This window comes from Lonchura striata, chromosome 1A (assembly GCF_050655825.1).
Source record: "Lonchura striata isolate lonStrDom1 chromosome 1A, ASM5065582v1, whole genome shotgun sequence".
NCBI classification, from domain to species: domain Eukaryota; kingdom Metazoa; phylum Chordata; class Aves; order Passeriformes; family Estrildidae; genus Lonchura; species Lonchura striata.
In genome coordinates this window covers 7283764-7303055 of record NC_140741.1, presented here as the reverse complement: position 1 = coordinate 7303055, position 19292 = coordinate 7283764, and the positions used below count along the sequence as shown (strand labels likewise).

The following is a 19292-nucleotide window of genomic DNA, read 5'->3' as shown; positions in this document are numbered from 1 at the left end:
TGCTACCTTGACAGTAATAGAATAATGGAAATGGCTCAGGTATAAAGGGTCTTGAGGGTTTTCTGAAGGGCTGAGAGTTCTGCATGAAGAAATAATGTGAAGCAGCAGGAGATAAGGTAAACCAGCAGGACAGTAACTGCACTTGCAGTTTAAACAAGAAATCTTCTGCTCAAGCATTTGTATTTAACAACAGGATGTGAAAACTGGACTTCACCCAGCACACTTGTATCTACCTCAAAACAAATGGTTGAAGAGAGTACCATATACTATGTGGAGTTATAGTGCATAATGAAATTGGCTGAAATGTTGGACTATTACAAAAAATGCAACAAGAAAAAGAAAATCTAATGGATAAAAGTGTAGTGAACAAAAATTATTTTATAGAGTACTTGCCATGGGTGCTAGAACAGTACATGCAGTAAGTCAGTCTCACTATATTTAGTGAGACATTTGATTTAACTACAGCAGTCTGTTTTTTGTTGATTGTTGGCTTTATAGTATTAATGGAGCATTATTAATGCCAAAAGATGATAATAGTAATAATAATATTGGTAATACTGGAATTATTCTGCTTCAGCAAAGAGAATTTAGTTAAGAGGTCTGAAACATACCTATGAAATGTTTGTAGAAAATTCAGTTCTCATAATACCATTTCTCTAGCAGTACATTAATGATATCTGAACAGAAGTTTCCTTGGTTTGTGTTAATAAAGGGCAAGGAAAGAATAAAGGGCAAGGAAAGAAATGGTTGTGTGTCTGTTTTCATTACCAGTTGTGTTTGAGATTTAATTTTATTTTTAGAATTTCTAGAACCTTAAGTTATTTTTTTAATTCAGCTGTTGGGGTCATAGAGAAAAATTCTGAAAGACATAGCAAGTATAGCTCCACTAAAAGTGAATTTAAAATGTAATTTTTGGCATGATCTCTGTGAATCATCCATTTTCCAGGTTCCAGTAGCTCCTACTCAGAAGTCCGGTATAAACCTTCATTTTTGAAGGATGATGAACTGCGACAGTTGATCCTTAGGGTAAGTGGAAGGAAACTCTCAGGTAAATCATGTCCTTGATAAAGTTTGAGTGTTTAGTTGGACAGTGTTTTTTCTCCCATCTTTTCCTTCAGGCAAGTGTTTTGTTGTACTGGTTTCTAAACTCTGTGCAATACCCAGGCTTTCATGAAGGTGTGCAGAGATGGTTTGGGAGCATGACAGGCAGCAGCCCTGGAAGGGATAATAATGTGTGTACAGTCTGCCTGTTTAATATATCCATTCTTAAAATCTTCATGCAACTGCAGAGAATGCTGCCAATTATGCAGGAGCATCCTCACAGTTGTTGGCTGTCCTTCATGTACATTTTTAAAGATGTACTTTGAAAAAGGTGCAGAAAATACCTGGAATAAAATCTTCCCTCTTGTTTGCACATTTCATTATAAACCCACACATCTCATTTACAGCAAGGTTTGTGTTTTTTTTCCTTTGCTGCAATAATGCTTTGCCAAGATCTGTGAATGGCTCCCAAAAGAAGCTGTTTTGTAGTTAGACTTTTGCCAAATATGTGTTTTGCCAACGATGTGAGTGTTTAAGAAACTTTAGCTGTGGTTGAAGGCCTCATTGGTCCTTGCAATCTTAATTGCTTTTTTTATAGAATCACAGAATGGCCTGAGTTGGAAGGGACATTAAAGTTCATCTTATTCCACCCCCTGCCATGGGCAGGGACATCTCCCAGTATCCCAGGCTGCTCAGAGCCCCATCCAGTCTGGCCTTGGACACTGCCAGGGATGGGGCAGCCACAGCTTCTCTGGGCACCCTGTGCCAGGGCCTCCCCACCCTCACAGGAAAGGATTTCTTCCTCATATCCAATCCAAACACACCTCTGTCAGTGTGAAGCCATTTCCTCTTGTCCCTCTCCAGCTTTCAAGTATTTTATTTTAAAAATCAGGTTTAAAAGTGTGCTTCCTTATAGTAATTAATATTAATTGTTTTTATTGTGTGTTTTTAAAGACAGTATATTTATATTTTCAGGCTGCAGATGGATTCCTGTTTGTGGTTGGATGCAACAGAGGAAAAATTCTGTTTGTCTCTGAATCAGTTTGCAAAATACTTAATTATGATCAGGTGGTTATTGTTGTTTCTTACTTGCTTTTACCTTGCATTTTCTTAGGAATTTTAAAACTTTTATATTTTATTCTATATTGCATCAAACCAATCCTTGTGTATAATTTCTTGGAATTTCTTTGAGTTAACCTTATTTGGAGTAAAGCTGAATATCCTGTAAGAAAATATGTGCAAGAACATCACTGTTTCCAACCTGGAGGAACAGCACCAGATTTCAGCTGATCATCCTTAAGAAGACTGCCAGTGTGAGAGGAAGGGATAATTTGAAGATGTCCTAATTTCTGTGTGCAAGTCCTCATTTCTCTCACATAGTGAAGTGTTTTTGGTAGGTTTTTTTTTAGGCCAAGGAAAATGGGTAGTTCAGCAGTGAAAGTTAATGAAAGCTTTCCTTGCTGATGCCTTTATGCTTGGATGCACCATGTAACATATACACAAAAACTGTCTGAGTGTGTACCTTAACCTGAAAGAGACTGAATGGGAGCCACCTTAGCCTGTAGAACAAGGGAAATTGGAAAAACAGAAGTACCGTCCATTAGTTGATGTTTAACATGATGGACAATTACCACAAATAATCAAGGGATGATAATTTGCTCTTGTATCAATGACTTCTGTTTCACAAACAGAGGCTGAAACAGTTAGTGCTGCCATCTGTCTACTTTTGTAACTTTGAAACCATTTGTGCTATCCTAGTTTTCTTTATAAATGTACAGATAACCAATCTGGACTCTTTCATAGATTTATTTTTATCTTTTTTTTTTTTAAGTGCAAAACTATCTTTTTTAATTAAAGTTAAATGAATCATCCTAGGGGAATAAGCATAAAGCAGAGTTGTTTGGTTTTTTTTAACTTCTACACAGATTTTGTTCAAGAACTGAGAGTGCCTTTCTGGAGTCACTCATGTAAGACATATCTACTTCCAGATCCTTAAGATCTCCTCTATTCCAGACAAAGAGATTCAGAGGACATGACTGACTTTAATAATACCCATGGATTTATTAGCTGGTTTGGGAGTTGTTCTAGGTTCTGAATCCCATGCTGCAGCTTTATCTGGTTTGTTACACCTGTGTATTTTGGCAAGGCTGCTGTTAGGCTGTCTCAGCAGCACTCGGCATTTTCCCATTGTGTTAGGATTAAATGGGGACTGGGAAAAGGCAGGACACTGGCTGTTTATCCTGAGTTTGAGTCTAGAGTAGGTCTTGTCAACACAGCTCCTTTTTATCCTTTGATTTGGTTGCTGTGCTGAAGGTAAGCAGTGGAAAACTCAAACCAGCCCACTTCCGTGAGAATTCCCTCCTGTTCCAAAAGAAAGTGGTGCAGCAGGACAGTTACTCGGGATGAACAGAGTGAGCAGGTAGGAGGCATCCCAGCTGGAGACATCTCTGTACATATCCTCTGCTAAGGAATGCTGTGGTGAGCTGAGCCCTGCTTCCAGCCTGCTCCTGGCTCAGTGGTGCCAGTTTGTCCAACCAAATTAGAGCTCAGAGTCATTAGATAGTTGAATATTTCATGCTCCTTCCTATTTCTTCCCTCCTTCCCCAGTAATCCAAGAGTGGAATTACTTTGTGCATAACCTTTTTTGGCTAGGACCAGGAATTGCATTATTTATAAATAAAGCATTTGGTTGTACAGAAACTTGTTTAATCTCCAAATAAATCTGCTGCTTTTCACAGGGAAGTATCAAACTATGTTTTTGCTACCCTTTTAATTAAAAATTATATTAAACAATGACAAATGAATTGTAAAACAGAATATTGATGTTTGAAGTAACTGTGGTATTGATTTTTTTTAGTGGTGTAGACAGTTGTTTTCCTGAGATAAGTAATGTGGCGGGGTCCTGTTCCAAAATGGTGTGGTTCTCATCTCTTTTGTGTTTTGTTGTGGTTTTTTTTGTTTTTTTTTAATAGGCCAGTTTAATTGGACAAAGTTTATTTGATTACTTACATCCAAAAGATGTTGCAAAAGTTAAGGAGCAACTTTCTTCATCGGACGTCTCACCTAGGGAGAAGCTCATAGATGGCAAAAGTAAGTCAGAGCTGGACGTGCTCAGATTTTTTCAAGAGATGTTAATCAATCTGATTATTAGTCAGGATGTATTCAGGTGTTTGTATGGATGTGTGGATGAACAAACGTGAGGTATTTCTATGAAACAAACATTTTGATGCGTATCTGCTGCTTAAAATGCATTTAGAGTTGAAAAGCTAGCCCAGAAGGGACTTGATTTTAGATCATAAGAGTTACTGAAATTCTGTTAAATTACTGAAATCACTGTTAAGCATTTACCAAGATGTAGTCTGACATTCTTCCTACCAGCATACTACTTTTTTTTCTTGTATTTGCTAGGTCTTGTCAATACAAAAGACCTGATGTAGTCGAACATGGGATAAAATACTTCAATATCAAGAATCACTGTCTTCTCTGAAAATGCTAAGTGTCAATCCCAATGTAACCAAACCTTCTCTAGTTTACAGTTGTTTCTAATAAGGAAAGCATTGTGTACTATGCAGCTAATGCCTGTTTTGTGTACTATGCAGCTAATGCCTGTTTTATAGCTGGCTTTTACAAGCATCTTTGCAGTTCTTCCTTGTACCAAATACAGGGTGAAAGTTTATAAAGCATCTGTAGTAAAATTCTATTAAGAATATCAAGAAGGCTTTAAAAATAGTTTAGTAGTTCTTTCTAATTTTGGAATCTGTGTCAATGTGTTTTCTTTGCTCTATTTAAATTATTAGACTTTTAAATGTAAGTACAAAATTTAGGCAGCTAAACAGTAAGGACGATGTACTGGGAGGTAAATGCAGAAAGCATCTTGTTTTCTGAAGTTTTATTGCTTGGTTTTGGTTGTTTTTAACTACTTTACTAAATCTTTGTAAGCTGGCTTGCAAGTACACACAGATTTCCAAGCTGGACCAGCTCGGCTCAACTCTGGTGCTCGACGTTCCTTCTTCTGTCGCATAAAGTGTAGCAGGACCACAGTCAAAGAGGAGAAGGAGTGTTTGCCCAACCCAAAGAAGAAAGGTATTCAGAGGGTGGAGATGAAGTGGGGGCTTTGTCTCTTGAATCTCGTTCAAATTCCGTGTCATTAATGACTTCCTGGTTCCTACTGATCTCAGCAAGTAGCTGTAGAGCAGTGTAAATGTGAGCCAGGGACACCTTTTGAAATCAGTCTCATTGTTCTCTTTCTCCTCCCCCCGGTGCCCTCCTGGAAAGAGGGAGGGAGAAACTTGAGGTATAGTGGCTCTGTAGAAGCATGTGGCCTGTTGTGGTCAAATTTGAGAAGTCTCAGGGAAATATTTGAAAGAACTGGAGCAGATCAGAAGAATGAAACTAAATAACTTATGTCTTGAAGATAACAGAGTGAATAAAACCTGCAAACTCTACTATTTTGAAGGGAAGAAAGCAAGTAAACCAACTTATTTTTCTGATATACTTTTATGTGTTGTGCATATTTAAAAATATGAATTTTCCTTTTTTCTTTCATGGTAAAGTGAATTTATTGGTGTAATTCCATTCATTTTCCCAGTAATTTTACTTGAGTTCATATTTTGGTGTGCCCATAGAGCAGAATAATCTTGTCAAATTTCCAGTGAAAATTTACATTTCAATTTTAAAATGCATTTTCTAGATTTTGTTTTAATAACTTAGTATTGATTTTTGCAAAGGTGTGCTGAAATTGTTTGATCCTGAAAAAATCCTCCAAGTTCTGTTTTTCAATGTAACCTGTTACTGTTGAGATACACCACAAATTTTAAGAGGCTCGTGATTGTAAGTAAATAGAATTTGATATCCCTTGATGTGTCAGATAACTCAGTGAGATAAGAATTTATCTTCTGTAAGTGTTTCTTGGGAAAGCAGTTTTGAGAGAAGGCACCTGAGTAACTGTGACAAAATCATAGTCAGATAACTCAGTTTCTCATTTTGCAGAGTTGATCTGTGTTTTTTGTAATAGAGAGGAAAATCAAAGCTGTGGAAAGCATCCTGTTTGGCATAGAGATGTCAAGAATGCTTTGGCATTTTTTTGGAAAGACAGCTGCTGTAATGTCAAGCCTTGATGCTTATGAGGGCGTTTGCTTGTTATTTGGAGAGCAAAAAGGGATGAATGACAGTGTGTGCTGGAGTTCAAGATATTTCAAATATTTGTATTCCCATAAAATGTCAGAAACCTGAGATAAATAGAAAATAAGCTGATTCTGTCAACAACTGCAGTGAGCATATGTTCAGATCATTGTGCTTACCAAAAATAAATTGATTTGGAAGCTACAGAGGGCCTCAGGTTAATTTTAATTCACAATTCATATAAAACCATGTAAAACCAGAGTGATCTGTGGGTTATTGCTTTGTTTTCTGTCTAACTTGTGTTTGAACTGCCAACAGCCATAACTCATCTTCCTAAATCTTAAATAGGGTTACAAGCTCTCTCTGCAGGTAAGCCCAAACTGAATAGAACAAAATTAATTGAAAAATACTCTGTAAAATGATCTATAGCTGTGTACAGTTAGTGTAGGTAAGCATGAAATATAGTTGCTGGTCTCACAGCCAACAGAATAAAATAAGTGGTTTACTCTTTGAACAATAACTTATTTGATTTCTTTCTATTAGATCACAGAAAATACTGCACCATTCACTGTACTGGGTATTTGAAGAACTGGCCTCCTAATGAGGTGGGAGTAGAAGAGGAAAATGATGTAGAAAAGGACAGTAGTAACTTTAACTGTCTTGTTGCAATTGGGAGGTTACACCCTTATATTGTTCCACAAAAGAGTGGAGAGATAAAAGTCAAAGCAACAGAATTTGTTACACGATTTGCCATGGATGGAAAATTTGTTTATGTAGATCAGCGGTAAGCATTTTGTTCTTTAATGAAGATAAATGACACAACTGCTTCCATTTTCTGATCCTCTGTCAAAACTGTGATTTCTCCAGCAGGGTAGAAGTTCTAATTAGAATTCTCAATTTTTGAGAATTTATGAGAATTCTCAAAAATTCCAATTTTCGGAGTGTTTTTCGGCTCTACACAAGAAGCTGTTACTTCTTTAACTGTGTGTACTTAGGCTATTTGTCAAATAATGCATAGTGTATAGAAGTGTATTGTCCTATAGAAAATGGATTCATTTATTCATAAAAAAAAACTCAAGTTAGATCTTCATAGTTCTGCACATGACTGAAGTAATAAACATTTAACCAAAAGTTATTACTTCTGAGAGTCTTACCATTTGTAACAAATACATTCTATATAAATGAGGTACCAAATTATTTTATTGGACGTGAGAACTAAGTTCCCATTTTCTGTACTTTATGAACCAGACTTTTATTTGTTGCAGAGACCTAGTTAGCACTTTGCATTTGGAATTTCATTGTTGCTGGAAATGTTACTGCTTTCAGTCTCCTTTTCTTTCTACTAAAAGTGTCAGTTTGAAACTAATCCCTTTGAGTGAAAGAGCAAAATTCAACTGCTGAGTTTTTTATTGACTCTTATGTGTGACCAGTACTGTGACTGGCAAAGGGAAGCCACTAAACAGAAGTATTTTGTGTGTACATGTGGTTTGCATGTTTAAACTTTTACTTTACCTTCCAATTGTCATTCATTGCAAAGGGACCATTTGCTCTGAAAAATATTTCCTGCTGTTTTAGAGCTGTACTAATGCTATATTTTTTCCCCAAACATGAACACAGGCATCTGTTTGTTTAAATATTAATGTTCTGCTTTATCTGATACTGAAGAAAACAGCTTTGAGTCCGCTGTAGTTCACGTTTTTATTTCTAACAGCGCAACAGCAATTTTAGGGTATCTGCCACAAGAGCTTCTAGGAACTTCTTGTTACGAGTACTGCCATCAAGATGATCACAATCACCTAGCTGAAAAACACAAAGAAGGTACAAAATAATTGGTCCTCCCATAGTACTTACAGCTATGTGTAACTGCAAGTGAAAAAGCTGCAAACCCAAACTACACAACCTCAGCACTGCCCTTTGTGATGTCTGTGTTAAGACAAGCCTGTGTAAAGCTTGTCATGAAAGCAGGGAGAAACTTGTGTTGTCTTGGCTCCTGGTGCAGGGCCTTAATTGTGGGGCAATAATGTCAGCACATCTGTCAAACCCTCTGCTTCCATTCTTTGTAAGGAAGAGGAGGAATCCTGAAGAGCAGATGTGTCTGATAACATAATTAAAGACACAAGTTAAAGCTCACCAAGTCATGAGTCTCTTAGTGTTTTGCAGGAACTTAGTATTTGCTTTTTAATGTAAGATTTATGACCCTGCTGAAACTATATAATTTGATTTTAGAACAGGTCCTAGTTTGTTTTGGCGTGTTTATTCTATGTCTGATGAACAGAAACATTTTAGTTTTATGATGCTATAAAATAGATTTATTATTTCTAACTTTACCTTTCTAAGCCTAAATATGGTGATTATAACTTTCCTTTTCTTATCTAGTGTTGCAGAATAAAGAAAAAGTATTTACAAATTCCTACAAATTTAGAGCAAAAGATGGGACTTTTGTTACTTTAAAGAGTCAGTGGTTTAGTTTCATGAATCCTTGGACCAAAGAGCTGGAGTACATTGTATCAAACAACACTGTGGTATTGTAAGTAATTTATATGACTCTCCATTTATTTTTTGTCATAATTACAGTTAGCGCTAAAATAACCTGCTCAGAAAATAGAACAAGACTAGAAAACATCAACCTTGCACAAAAAGGGGCTGAACAACCTGGACAAACATATTTTTGGCATTTAGCAGCTATTTTTGTTTCAGGCCTAGGTTGTGGATTTGACTCTGAAAACTATGCTATTTCCCAGTAGGAAAAAATGAGGTGAAAGAGTTTCTTGTTAAAGAAAGAAAGGAAGGATCTTTAAGAAGGTAGATTTGAATAAATGGAATTGTCAAGTTAATGCTGCTTTTCCTTCTGGTCTTTACAACCCTCTGTGTGTCAGTTGACCCAATTCCAAGTGCTGCCCTACCCCCAGGTGTCAGAAGATGGAGAAGCACAATTGATAGATGGTGGAAATGCAAGGCAGGACAGAAAGATCCTCTCCAAATTGATTGCAAGGGTGGAGAACAAAATATGCTTGTGTTTAATTCTTTTTTTTATTTGTAGTTATTTTTCATTCTCTGCACCTTGCAATGGAGCTGTAATTGGGGTTGTTCCAGCTGCTGAGGATCTTTGCCAATGATTGGGGTTTTGGGTGGGGACAGAGAGGATTTATTTCCCTTAAATTAAGTTGTTGAGGGGGCCTTTTGCCCATTCTGTATCTGGTTCATGCCTTAAGTCAACATCACCCACCTCTTTTGCCCATGTCTTTTTTTCCCCAAGAAAACAGAGAAGAGTAGTTCAGACAGTCTGTGCTGGCCAGTAGCCCAAGGACATTTTTTTGCTTGCCCTGGAAATGTGGGCATTTGCAACTGTCTGCAGAAAGGAGGGAGGGCAGCCACTGACCTGTCCTTGTTCCTGGTTACCTGATTTCCCTCCTAACACTAAAAATAATAGTCCTGTTTCCTTGTCATGGAACACAGACTTTCCTTTTCATTTGGAGAGTAAGAGAAAATTAATATTTCACCCACTGTCAGAAACATTACAAAGAATTGAACTTGGAAATATGTGAGGAATATCTTATGTTTTCCTTTTTGAGGGTGTTAGCTTTGGTTCTGTGCAAAATATTACTGGAATTAAACATAAATATGTGCTGGATTTTGCTCTTGGAAAAAAAACCATGCTGACTTTTTGTGGTTTGTTTGGGATTTTTTTCATTTCTTTAAATCTTAGAGGTCATAAGGAATCAACTGAAGAAGAAGTCCTCTACAGTTCCCAACCTGCAGAAGGCAAGTGTCACGTCTTACAGTTATCACAGCTGATCTCCTGATCAGTCAGTTTAAATTTATCCAGTCCAGGGTTTTTTTTTTTTATTCTAGGTTGTGTGCAATGAAGGATTATTTTTTTTTTAAATCTACTTATTTTTCAGTGTCTAGTTACTTACAGAGTCCTAATTGATATAATTCACAGAACTATAAAAAGAAGTGCATATAACCTACTTTTAATTTCCAGAAGCTTCTGTTAGAGCTGGGGATTTGCTTAGTAGGACATTGTACTTCGCTCACAGACCCTTCATATATTGCCCAGTTTTCTGAACAGATGCAACTGTGCTGAGTTTATCTATAAAATACAGGGCAATACTGATACAGAACATATTTTGTTATTATTTTTCTGCTATGCAAAGTTTCTACTTTATGCATGCTGTTCTACCATCCTGCTGTCAAGGCTTTATATTTGCTATTCAAAATGTTCTTTCAATAACTGATTTCAGTTGGTGAGAAATCCAAGGATTTTTTAAAATTATGTTCTTTGCAATGTCTGTGAGAGACACTGAAGGTGGCAATGATTAAATATATTTCACTACTGGAGAACAACAATTTTCACAGATTATTCACTTTATATTGCAACACCCTCTGCCATGAATCAGAATTTAAAGGAATATAATTTCTGAATGTATATATTAAAATATATGCTTGTATAGGCATATTTAGAACAAAAGCTGCTTTAAAATGAATCTTTGCTCTGCAACAAAAGTGCTCTAAGGTTTTTTTTGGGCTTTGGTTTTTTTTATCTACAGATGCTGTAAAACAGTCTTTAGTAAGTGTACCTGGAATGTCCTCTGGAACAGTTCTTGGTGCTGGAAGTATAGGAACTGAAATTGCAAATGAAATATTAGAATTACAAAGGTAATAAATGCATAACACCATCATTAGGCTTTTCAGTAAAGATAGCCATGAGGGATGTATGATTATGTGAGGGTTGCTCCAGTTTCACTTTTATTGTATTGTATGTGTAACATTTTTTAAGTTGAGCAATAACATTATGAGATACCATTATAATTATGTCAGTCTCATGCCTGGCAGAGCACATCACTGTTCTGGTGATTCAACAGAGGAAGAAAACTGTGCTTAAGGAATAGAATTGTGATCCATGGCCTTTTCTGATCTCTTCTGTGTTTTCTGCTACCAAAACTTGGAGCATGATAATTTAGAATCTTCAGGAGAACTTAAGACATTATTGTTTCAAATGATCAGATTCATGCTTGTGTCACTGGGGAGGTCTGGTGGGTTCTGCACCACACAGTTTGTTTTTCAGTCTTTGATTAATGTGACCTAGTAAATTAACTAAACACATGCAATTTTAGGTTGCATTCTTCACCCTCTGGAGAGTTAAGTCCATCACATCTCCTCAGAAAGTCACCATCTCCAGCTTTAACTATAAACTGCAGTGATGTGAGTACACCCCTGTCTGTAAAAATCAAAAATGAAAAGGCTAATGTCAGCTCAAAACCTGTGTTTGAGTTAGAGTGCCCTGATTTGTTTTTGTGAGAGAATGTGTACTTTTAATCTTAATGGTTTTGAAGATAGTTTTTTAAAAATCTGTGCTGTTTTGAAATGTTTAAAATTGTGACTTTGAAGGTATTTCATTACTCTTCTAAAAACGGGTAGTTATGCTAATCTAGTGGTGCTTGTAAATCTACTAGTGCTTGTAACACCACGAAGTTAGTTGTATAAATAACATAGTTATTGCCCATAACTATGGAATAATTAATCTATCTTCTTACCTAAATAGGTTGTATGTTTTGTACTGAACATGGCATGAACAAACTTCTCCAACAGCTCTTTGAAATGCAAATTTCTTTCCTGCTAAAAACAGTTGATCTTTCCACTGCAATTCTCATTTCTTATGAAAAAATCCCACTATTCTGGTCTAGGAGCTGCTGTGACTGCCCCCTTTTTTTTGTGATCAGTTCTCCCCTGTGTTACCACAGATCTTTCTCCTGAAAAGTTGTTTGACTAATATATGCTGAACTCTCTAAATCATGCAATGTCTTATCATAAGGATAATTTGATCATATTCATTGAGGATTTTTCTTGATTCTGGGCTTTGGTATCCCATTTGTTCCTAAAATACTTTTGGAAAGCACTTCACCTTTATTAATTTCCTGGTAGAATATACACAGGTCAGGCAATCCTAGGAATCTCTCCTGCTAAATTACATGTATGTGTTAACTAAAACAAGCATCAGGAAAAACATGATCTTTTTTTTTGGGTTAGCATGATTTCTATCTCTGTTGCCACGATGAATATAGTTTAATGCATATAGAACCTAGGAGGTATGAGGGCTTTTTTAATCTCTTAAGTGTAATGTTTTGACAGTGACAAACATCAGGTCACTGGGAATTTGTAGTTTATGGTAGTAGATGTGGAAAGTGCAAACCAGCACATTTGGTGCTGGATTTATTTACTGAACACTGAGTTAGACCCTCAAGCAGTGCCATCACTGTGAAGTAGCTTTGACAGCTGTGTAAGTCACAACTTTCATTTCAGCCAGGTCCAGTGCTACAGGAACTTCTAAAATGTTAATTTCTAAATGCAAAATATCTGCCTGATGAGGTGTATTTTTCACTTTATTCAGTTCTTAATGATTTGACAACAATCTATGATGTTTCTGTAATGTAATATTTAGGACTGAATTTAGGATCTAATTCTGTCCTTTCTACAAATTCTGCTCTTTCAGGTGCCAAATAAAGAGTTGATTCAGTTATGTCCTTCAGAACCAGAAACTCTGGAGAATTCAGAACAAACCCAGGGTGCTATTCCATTTCCCAGTAATGAACCTCTCCTCAGTAAGATTTATTTCTCTTGGGGACACTCTGGGGTTGCAGGGGCTGACATTTCTGATCGCTGGTGTCATTTCTGAGAGCACCACTTTACAAGCATGTATAAAGTGTAAAGAGATTTGGCTGGCTGGCTGAAGATGAGAGCACTCTGAAAGCAGATGTGTTACTGTTGCAAGGCAAGCAGCAAAATTTGATCAGTGAGGCAAGCTCATGACAAAAAACAACATCTGTGTCTAAAGTTTACCATTGCATTCTTACACTTTTCATGAGGCACTTTACTGTTCAATCTCCAGGACAGAGATGGGGAAGGAAAAGTATTTCAGTGTAATAGCAGGGAACTTCTTGGAATTTGTGAATTATTGCCCTTTAGCACTTTACCTCTCTGTAAGCTGCAAGCAGGCAGTAGTTTATACAAAGTATTGCTCCAGATGGTTCAGAAAGAATTTTTTTTTATCTTCCCCTTGTTAAGTTTGTCTGGATAGAGGATTCTCTGGTCCTGGAAGAGGAAAATGCCACTGCATTATGTTTGGCATAAAAGGCAAAATGCTGTAAAAGCCATGTTTATGCTGATCCTGTATTTCAGCTTTTAGAAACTTTTCCATCTTCCCCTTCTCCATCATTTGCCAGAGATTTATTTGTTTATTTATAACCTACAGCTTTTTTCTGGTTGATCTATGAGCTTTTTCAGCAAAGTTTAAAACCCCAAACCAACCAACCAAAAACTAAAAACACCAAAAAAGAAACACAAAGGAAAAAAAAAGCTAATTCTTTAATAAGAGTTTGGGAAAAAAGAATTAAAAGCAACCCAAACAACACAGAACAATGAGTTTTAAATGAAAAGGGAGTCAAGTTAGGGTTTTTTTTAACATAGAAATATTTGTCTTGACTTCAAAGGCAGGTTCTGCTTCAGACCAATTCTGTTTTGCAAGTTACCATGTTCTGCCTGCTTCACAGTGTTCGTGCCTGCCTCAAGCTCCCTGTTTTAATCCCTGTGTAGGTGGCAATTCTCAGCTGGACTTCGATGCCATCTGTGAGAACGATGACACGGCGATGACGGCGCTGATGAATTACCTGGAGGCTGACGGGGGCCTGGGGGACCCAGCTGACCTCAGTGATATCCAGTGGGCTCTCTAGAGCTGCTGCTGGCAGTAAGCAATGTCACAGACCCCTCTGCACAGCAACCCTACATCCTCAGTACTGTATTGGAGTTTTCTCATGGTTCCTTTGCATTCAGACTTGCTGTCTCTGGGTTTTTAAAGACTGGAGTTGTTCAGAGAGAGAAAGAATCTTCTGCTGCACCTATGGACAAATGCAATATTTTTTTTCATGATGAGGAAACCTCGAAATTTTAATATTGAACCATCTGTAACTGGAATGCTTAGAACACATTAGTATATTTTTGCTAAGAAGCTTTAACCAAAAGGTACTGTACAATGTACAGGATTAGTTTTTCTTAGTTTTAATACTTCAAACTTTTATTTATTGTTTTTTGTTTCAAGTTGCAAAATACTGGTTATCCATGTTACTTTCTATAGAACCTACTGTACTTACATGGTTTGAAAATATTTGTAACTATTGAATTTAAGTGAAATAATGATTTGCACACACTACAGTTGTAAAATAAGGTATTATAATTCTCAAATGATGCAGTTTGTGATTCCTTGCACTTCTCAGCAGTGCAATTTTTGCAGTCAAAGGTTAAAATGAAGCCTAGAGTTCTGGGAGCAAGGATTGGGGTTGGATCACCCTAATAAACAGAAGAGAATGTTTTGAGAAAAACAGTCATTTTCCCAGTACACAAACATGAGAAGGGTGTAAGGAAAGAGCAACAAACTCTTAATTACCGTTTTGTATTATTTGTAATGGATTATTAGAGAGGCAGTGCATAGAAACAGAGAAAAAATAATGCTGTATTTGTGATAAACCACTTTGGTTTTGTGCCAGGTTCTTTACTAGCTAGAGGAGTGTGAATGGATAGTCTTGGTTCCAGAGTGAGGCTTGCACTGTCTGTTGGTGAAAAAATGTTAAAATTCTGGAGCATCTTTTATGTTTTTGGAGAGATTGGGAGAATTTTCTACTGCTTGAGTGTGTGACTTTTTAAAAACTCTCTGTACTATAGCTTTGTAAGTAAATGCTATGCTATGTAAGTAAATGATCTTTTGGGAGCAGCTTTTGCAAGGATTGTATCCCAGTTACAGCAAAGGACTCAAGAACATGGCACTTTAGAGGTTGCATTAGAACAACATAGCACTAATATAGCGAGAGGATATTTTTATCTCTGGTATTGAAGGTTTAAACAAATTTTTGCATCAATTGTATATCATAAAATTACAGATTTTTCCATGTTTTCTTCATGTTTGGGTTTTGTTTTTTTTAATTCAGGTAATGAAAGGAAAGCATTTGAAGATACCTAATAGACGTGCATCTTTTTTATACAGACATTTAAATGTAGGTACAACCCTAACCTCTCTTGCTCCAGGAGAGGATGGCAGCCTGGGCTGGTGTTTTTAGGAAGGCTGGAGTTGGGAACAGATGGATGTGGCCGTCACTAGATGTCATCCTTGTGCTGCTGGGGAGCCACCCTGTCCTCATGGGGACCCAGTCTGGACATGAAGTGGCTTGCTCTGTTCACAGAGCATATTATAGATAATATGACTCCTTTGGCAAACGATGCATTTTTGGTGATGGTGATTTGCTAGAATGGCTTCTTGGATTGATTTTTTCTTGTTTTTAACTCTCTAGACTTTTTTTTTTTTTTAATTTAATTTGGATGTAATTTCCTGCATTCAGATCTCTTTTTTACATACATGGGGCCAAAATAATCAGTTCTCTTGCTTTATTACAATAAACTTTTCTGCTTTTTCTGAATTTTGGGCTATATTATGGAGCAAAGTGGAAGAAATAAACAGGCACTTCCTAAGAACTGATAGAAGTCTATTTATGTAAATGAAATTTGAGACTCTGCCATTGTAAAATGCATTTTCTCTTTTCTATTCTACAAGTAAATTCTAAATAAACCAGCAAATACTGTAGCTCATAGATAAATTACTACCTAAATAACTTAAAATTATACAGACTTTATTAGAACAAGTTTTTTAACTGCATTAGTTTGGAAACATGGCAGCTGTTGTTACTGCAGGAGCAAATGAATTCTTTCACAAGATTTATAGAAGTGTCTAGACTCAAACCACTATTTTTGGATTCTTGGCTATCCCTAAAAAATAAAACCAGAATTGTAACTTTGAGTCTTTTGCAGTTGATGACAAATATTGTGACTTTAAATTCACTTATTAGATTCTCCCTTTACTATTTGTAATTTTTTTTTTCTGGCTTAAAGCAGCCTTTTTAAGGAAAAGTGTCACTTGTAAATATTTCTGGTGAAATTAATGGGTATTTTTGACTACAATTGAGATAGTATGTGCTTATCTTTGTTTGTATAACAGCACAATTCTAGTAAGATACTGACAGTTTGTTCCTGGCATGGTGCAGGTAATGGCAGGATGTGGTTAAACCGGGTCAATAAATACTATTTTGATGCCCTGCTGTTAGTCTGGTGGCAATTCTGTCTAATACTGAACTGAAATATAAAGTACTTGTTCTTTCAGATCCCAGGCTTCTTCCTCAAAACATAAACAGGGATGTGGAACTCCTGTGGATTTTGGTAGCTCAGTGTGATGCTCCCCAGGCAGGGAGAACCGGTAATCCAAGCTAATGTGCAATTTTGGGGATTCAAACAGAGCTTCAGAACACCCTCGTGCCCTCCAGGGATGAACTCTGAAAGTGTTCACACATTAACCTGGAACTTTTCCATTTCCTGCTGCAAGCACAAGGCTGCTGGAGGAGTTCAGGGGAGACCTCAGCACTCTACATCTCCTGACTGAAGGTAGGAGGGGTCAGGCTCTGCTCCCAGGGGACAGGATGAGAGGAACTGGCCTCCAGTTCTGCCAGGGGAGGTTTGGATTGCATATTGGGGCAAAAAAAGGGTTAATTAAGCATTGGCAGAGGCTGCCCAGGGCAGTGGAGAAATCATAATTCCTGGAGATGTTTAAAAGATGCGCAGGTGTGGCACTGATGGACAGGGGTAGTGGTGGATTTGGTGCTCCTGGGTTATAGCTGGACTTGACCTCCGAGGTCTTTTTTGACCTAAATAGTTGAGTACCTATAAACACTTGTCACTTGGTGTTCTGGGGGCAGGGAGGATCCTTTTGGGATTCCCTTGTAGGGGATGGTGAGGGACAGTGTAGTTGCATACTATAGCAGAGATTGATTGCAGGTTTCTTTCCTGTGGTGCTTTGTAGTCCTGGAATTTGCTGTGGATCTTACACTTGCTGGAATACTGGAAAATTTGGTTTACTCACAGGCATAAAAGGCTAAAGTCTTTTTAGTGACTGCTCACAGGAGGGTTTCTGTTTGTGATCCAAAGTGGGACAGAAAAGAGAATACAGTACCTCAGCCTGCCTGATCTGTTAAAGGTAAATTCAGGTATGTGGGCACTGCACACAACTTTTTATTATTCATTTGTTTTCACAACAAAACCACCAGAAATAGTCACACAATCTTTGGAAATGGTAAAAAGTTTTGTGGGAAATGTTTGCCTTGGCTGTTGCTGCCACAGTGCTGACCCTGTCTGGGTGGCAACTTTTCTTTCCTGGCACTTGCAGATTCCAAGTGTACATGACCCAACATCTGTAACGTGTCCTTCACCACTCAGGGAACCTTGGCACAATGGAGAGAGAGTCCCATCATTGATGGGCTCTTGGGTAACACTGTTAATGGGTTACAGTGAGGTTTGGCAGGGTGTTCCTGGAAGATGCTGCAAGGTTAGCAGCAGGACTCTGAATTCTACAACAGCTCAGGTAGCGTGTAATGCTTTTAAACAAAAACTCTGACTTCAAACATTGCAGCTTTCATAAACCTTACAGACAGGGAGGCACTACCACTGGGCCTTTAATATTTAGCAAAATACTTTCAGATGAGTGGATAGAAATTCTTTGAGAGGAATGGTTCCATCCTTAAACTTCATCTTGTCACAATATAATAAGCAAATTGATTCCTTAATTATATAATCATAGAATCTCCTGAGTTGGAAGACGCCCATCAGTATCATAGAGCCCAACTCGTGGCCCTGCACAGATACCCGAAAATCCCACCCTTTGCCTGAGAGTGTCATCCAAATAGTCTTGGAGCTCTGGCAGCCTTGAGGCTGTGACCATTCCCTGGGGAGCCTGTCCAGTGCTTGACACCCTCTGAGGGAAGAACCTTTTCCAGATCTTCAGCCTGACCCTGCCCTGGCCCAGATCTATTCTCCTGGGTCTTGTCTCTGGTCACCAGAGAGGGAAGATCAGTGTCTGCCCCCCTCTTCCCTTGTGCTTTATATACATTTGATTTGCCAGGTCTTCAAGAATTTCAAGAATACTTTTTTTTTTTTAATCTGCAAATGCAGTTCTAGTATCGGACGCTGTTTTCAGTATCATTGAAGAGATGATGAACCCCTCATCAAACACAAAGCCAGGTGAGCTCAGTGTTGTTTCAGCAAGCTACACTCAGCTTCTAAAGCTTTGCTGTGGACAGCTGTGGGCTGGCCACACTTCATTCTCCATGAATTTGTGTTCCAGCCCCTCTGGTGGTCAGGATGCCCATTCTGCTGGGAGCAGCAGTGCACACAGGCTGACTCCTAGGAAAATAGTTGCAGGAAGAGCTGCTTCTCCTCTTTTGGGCTCCTGCTAGTTTCATCTGCAGATTTCTGTTTGATGTGTGGATTGCTGCTTGTGGAGCTGGAGGAGCCAGCAAAGAGTTGTTCTGTCTCTTTGTTACTCATGACCACTTAGGTCTTTGTGACAGTGCTCCTTTATGAACCCCCAGCTTTGGAACTTTTTAAATCACAGCAGTTTTCAGGGCTGCCTTGCTTGTGGTTTATTTCAGTAATTTACTGCCTGCTCCTGGATTGTCTTTAAAAAAACCAAAACTGGTTTCTTGAAGTGTAACCTTTCCTGTCCTGCTTTTGATGACAGCAATGATTCAGAGTAATGGTCTGGAACACCCAATCTTTTCAAGCAGTTGTGCTATTGCCATGGTATGCATTCCTCCACCTGAGCCTGATGTGATTCGTGCTCATGTCAGGAGGTTTTCTCTTGCTTGCATTTTACATAACATATGCAGCATCTTCTGATTTGTAACACTGCTCTTTGTGATTTCCAGATCCACACTGACACATCTCTGAGGTTCATGCTGGAAAGGTTTCTGCAGCTAAATACAATCCTCACAGGTATGTGAAATTTTATGGAAAGCTTCCTTGTCCACTGGAAATGGAACTGGGTTTGCTTTTTCTTGATTTTCAGGGGATAATTAGGGATAATTACACAACATTCCAGATCAATACACAAGACTGATCACCTGAAACTGGGCACCTGAAACGCTCCCAAGCACTGGGGCGGGTTGGTCACTTCTTAACCGACCTTCTGCTTTTTGGGGGGTTGAAACCAGAAACTTCAGGACACAGAAACTTTAGACCAGAAACTTTGCAGCAGAGCCAAG

General features: G+C 37.9%; 1 protein-coding gene across 3 annotated transcripts in view; it reads left to right on the top strand.

Annotated features, from left to right (window-relative positions):
* Window positions 1–16301, top strand: part of BMAL2 (basic helix-loop-helix ARNT like 2) — a 32129-nt gene extending 15828 nt beyond the window's left edge. For all 3 annotated transcript variants that reach the window (XM_085569740.1, XM_021538687.3, XM_085569739.1), the window contains exons 6-17: window positions 947–1026; window positions 2017–2109; window positions 4014–4131; window positions 4981–5124; window positions 6706–6946; window positions 7874–7980; window positions 8539–8689; window positions 9869–9924; window positions 10713–10821; window positions 11280–11367; window positions 12656–12764; window positions 13756–16301. In XM_085569740.1, the coding sequence (XP_085425866.1) occupies window positions 947–1026; window positions 2017–2109; window positions 4014–4131; window positions 4981–5124; window positions 6706–6946; window positions 7874–7980; window positions 8539–8689; window positions 9869–9924; window positions 10713–10821; window positions 11280–11367; window positions 12656–12764; window positions 13756–13892 (1433 nt within the window). In that variant the 3' untranslated portion in view covers window positions 13893–16301. The remainder of the gene's footprint in view (window positions 1–946; window positions 1027–2016; window positions 2110–4013; window positions 4132–4980; window positions 5125–6705; window positions 6947–7873; window positions 7981–8538; window positions 8690–9868; window positions 9925–10712; window positions 10822–11279; window positions 11368–12655; window positions 12765–13755) is intronic.
* Window positions 16302–19292: the final 2991 nt, after the last annotated feature.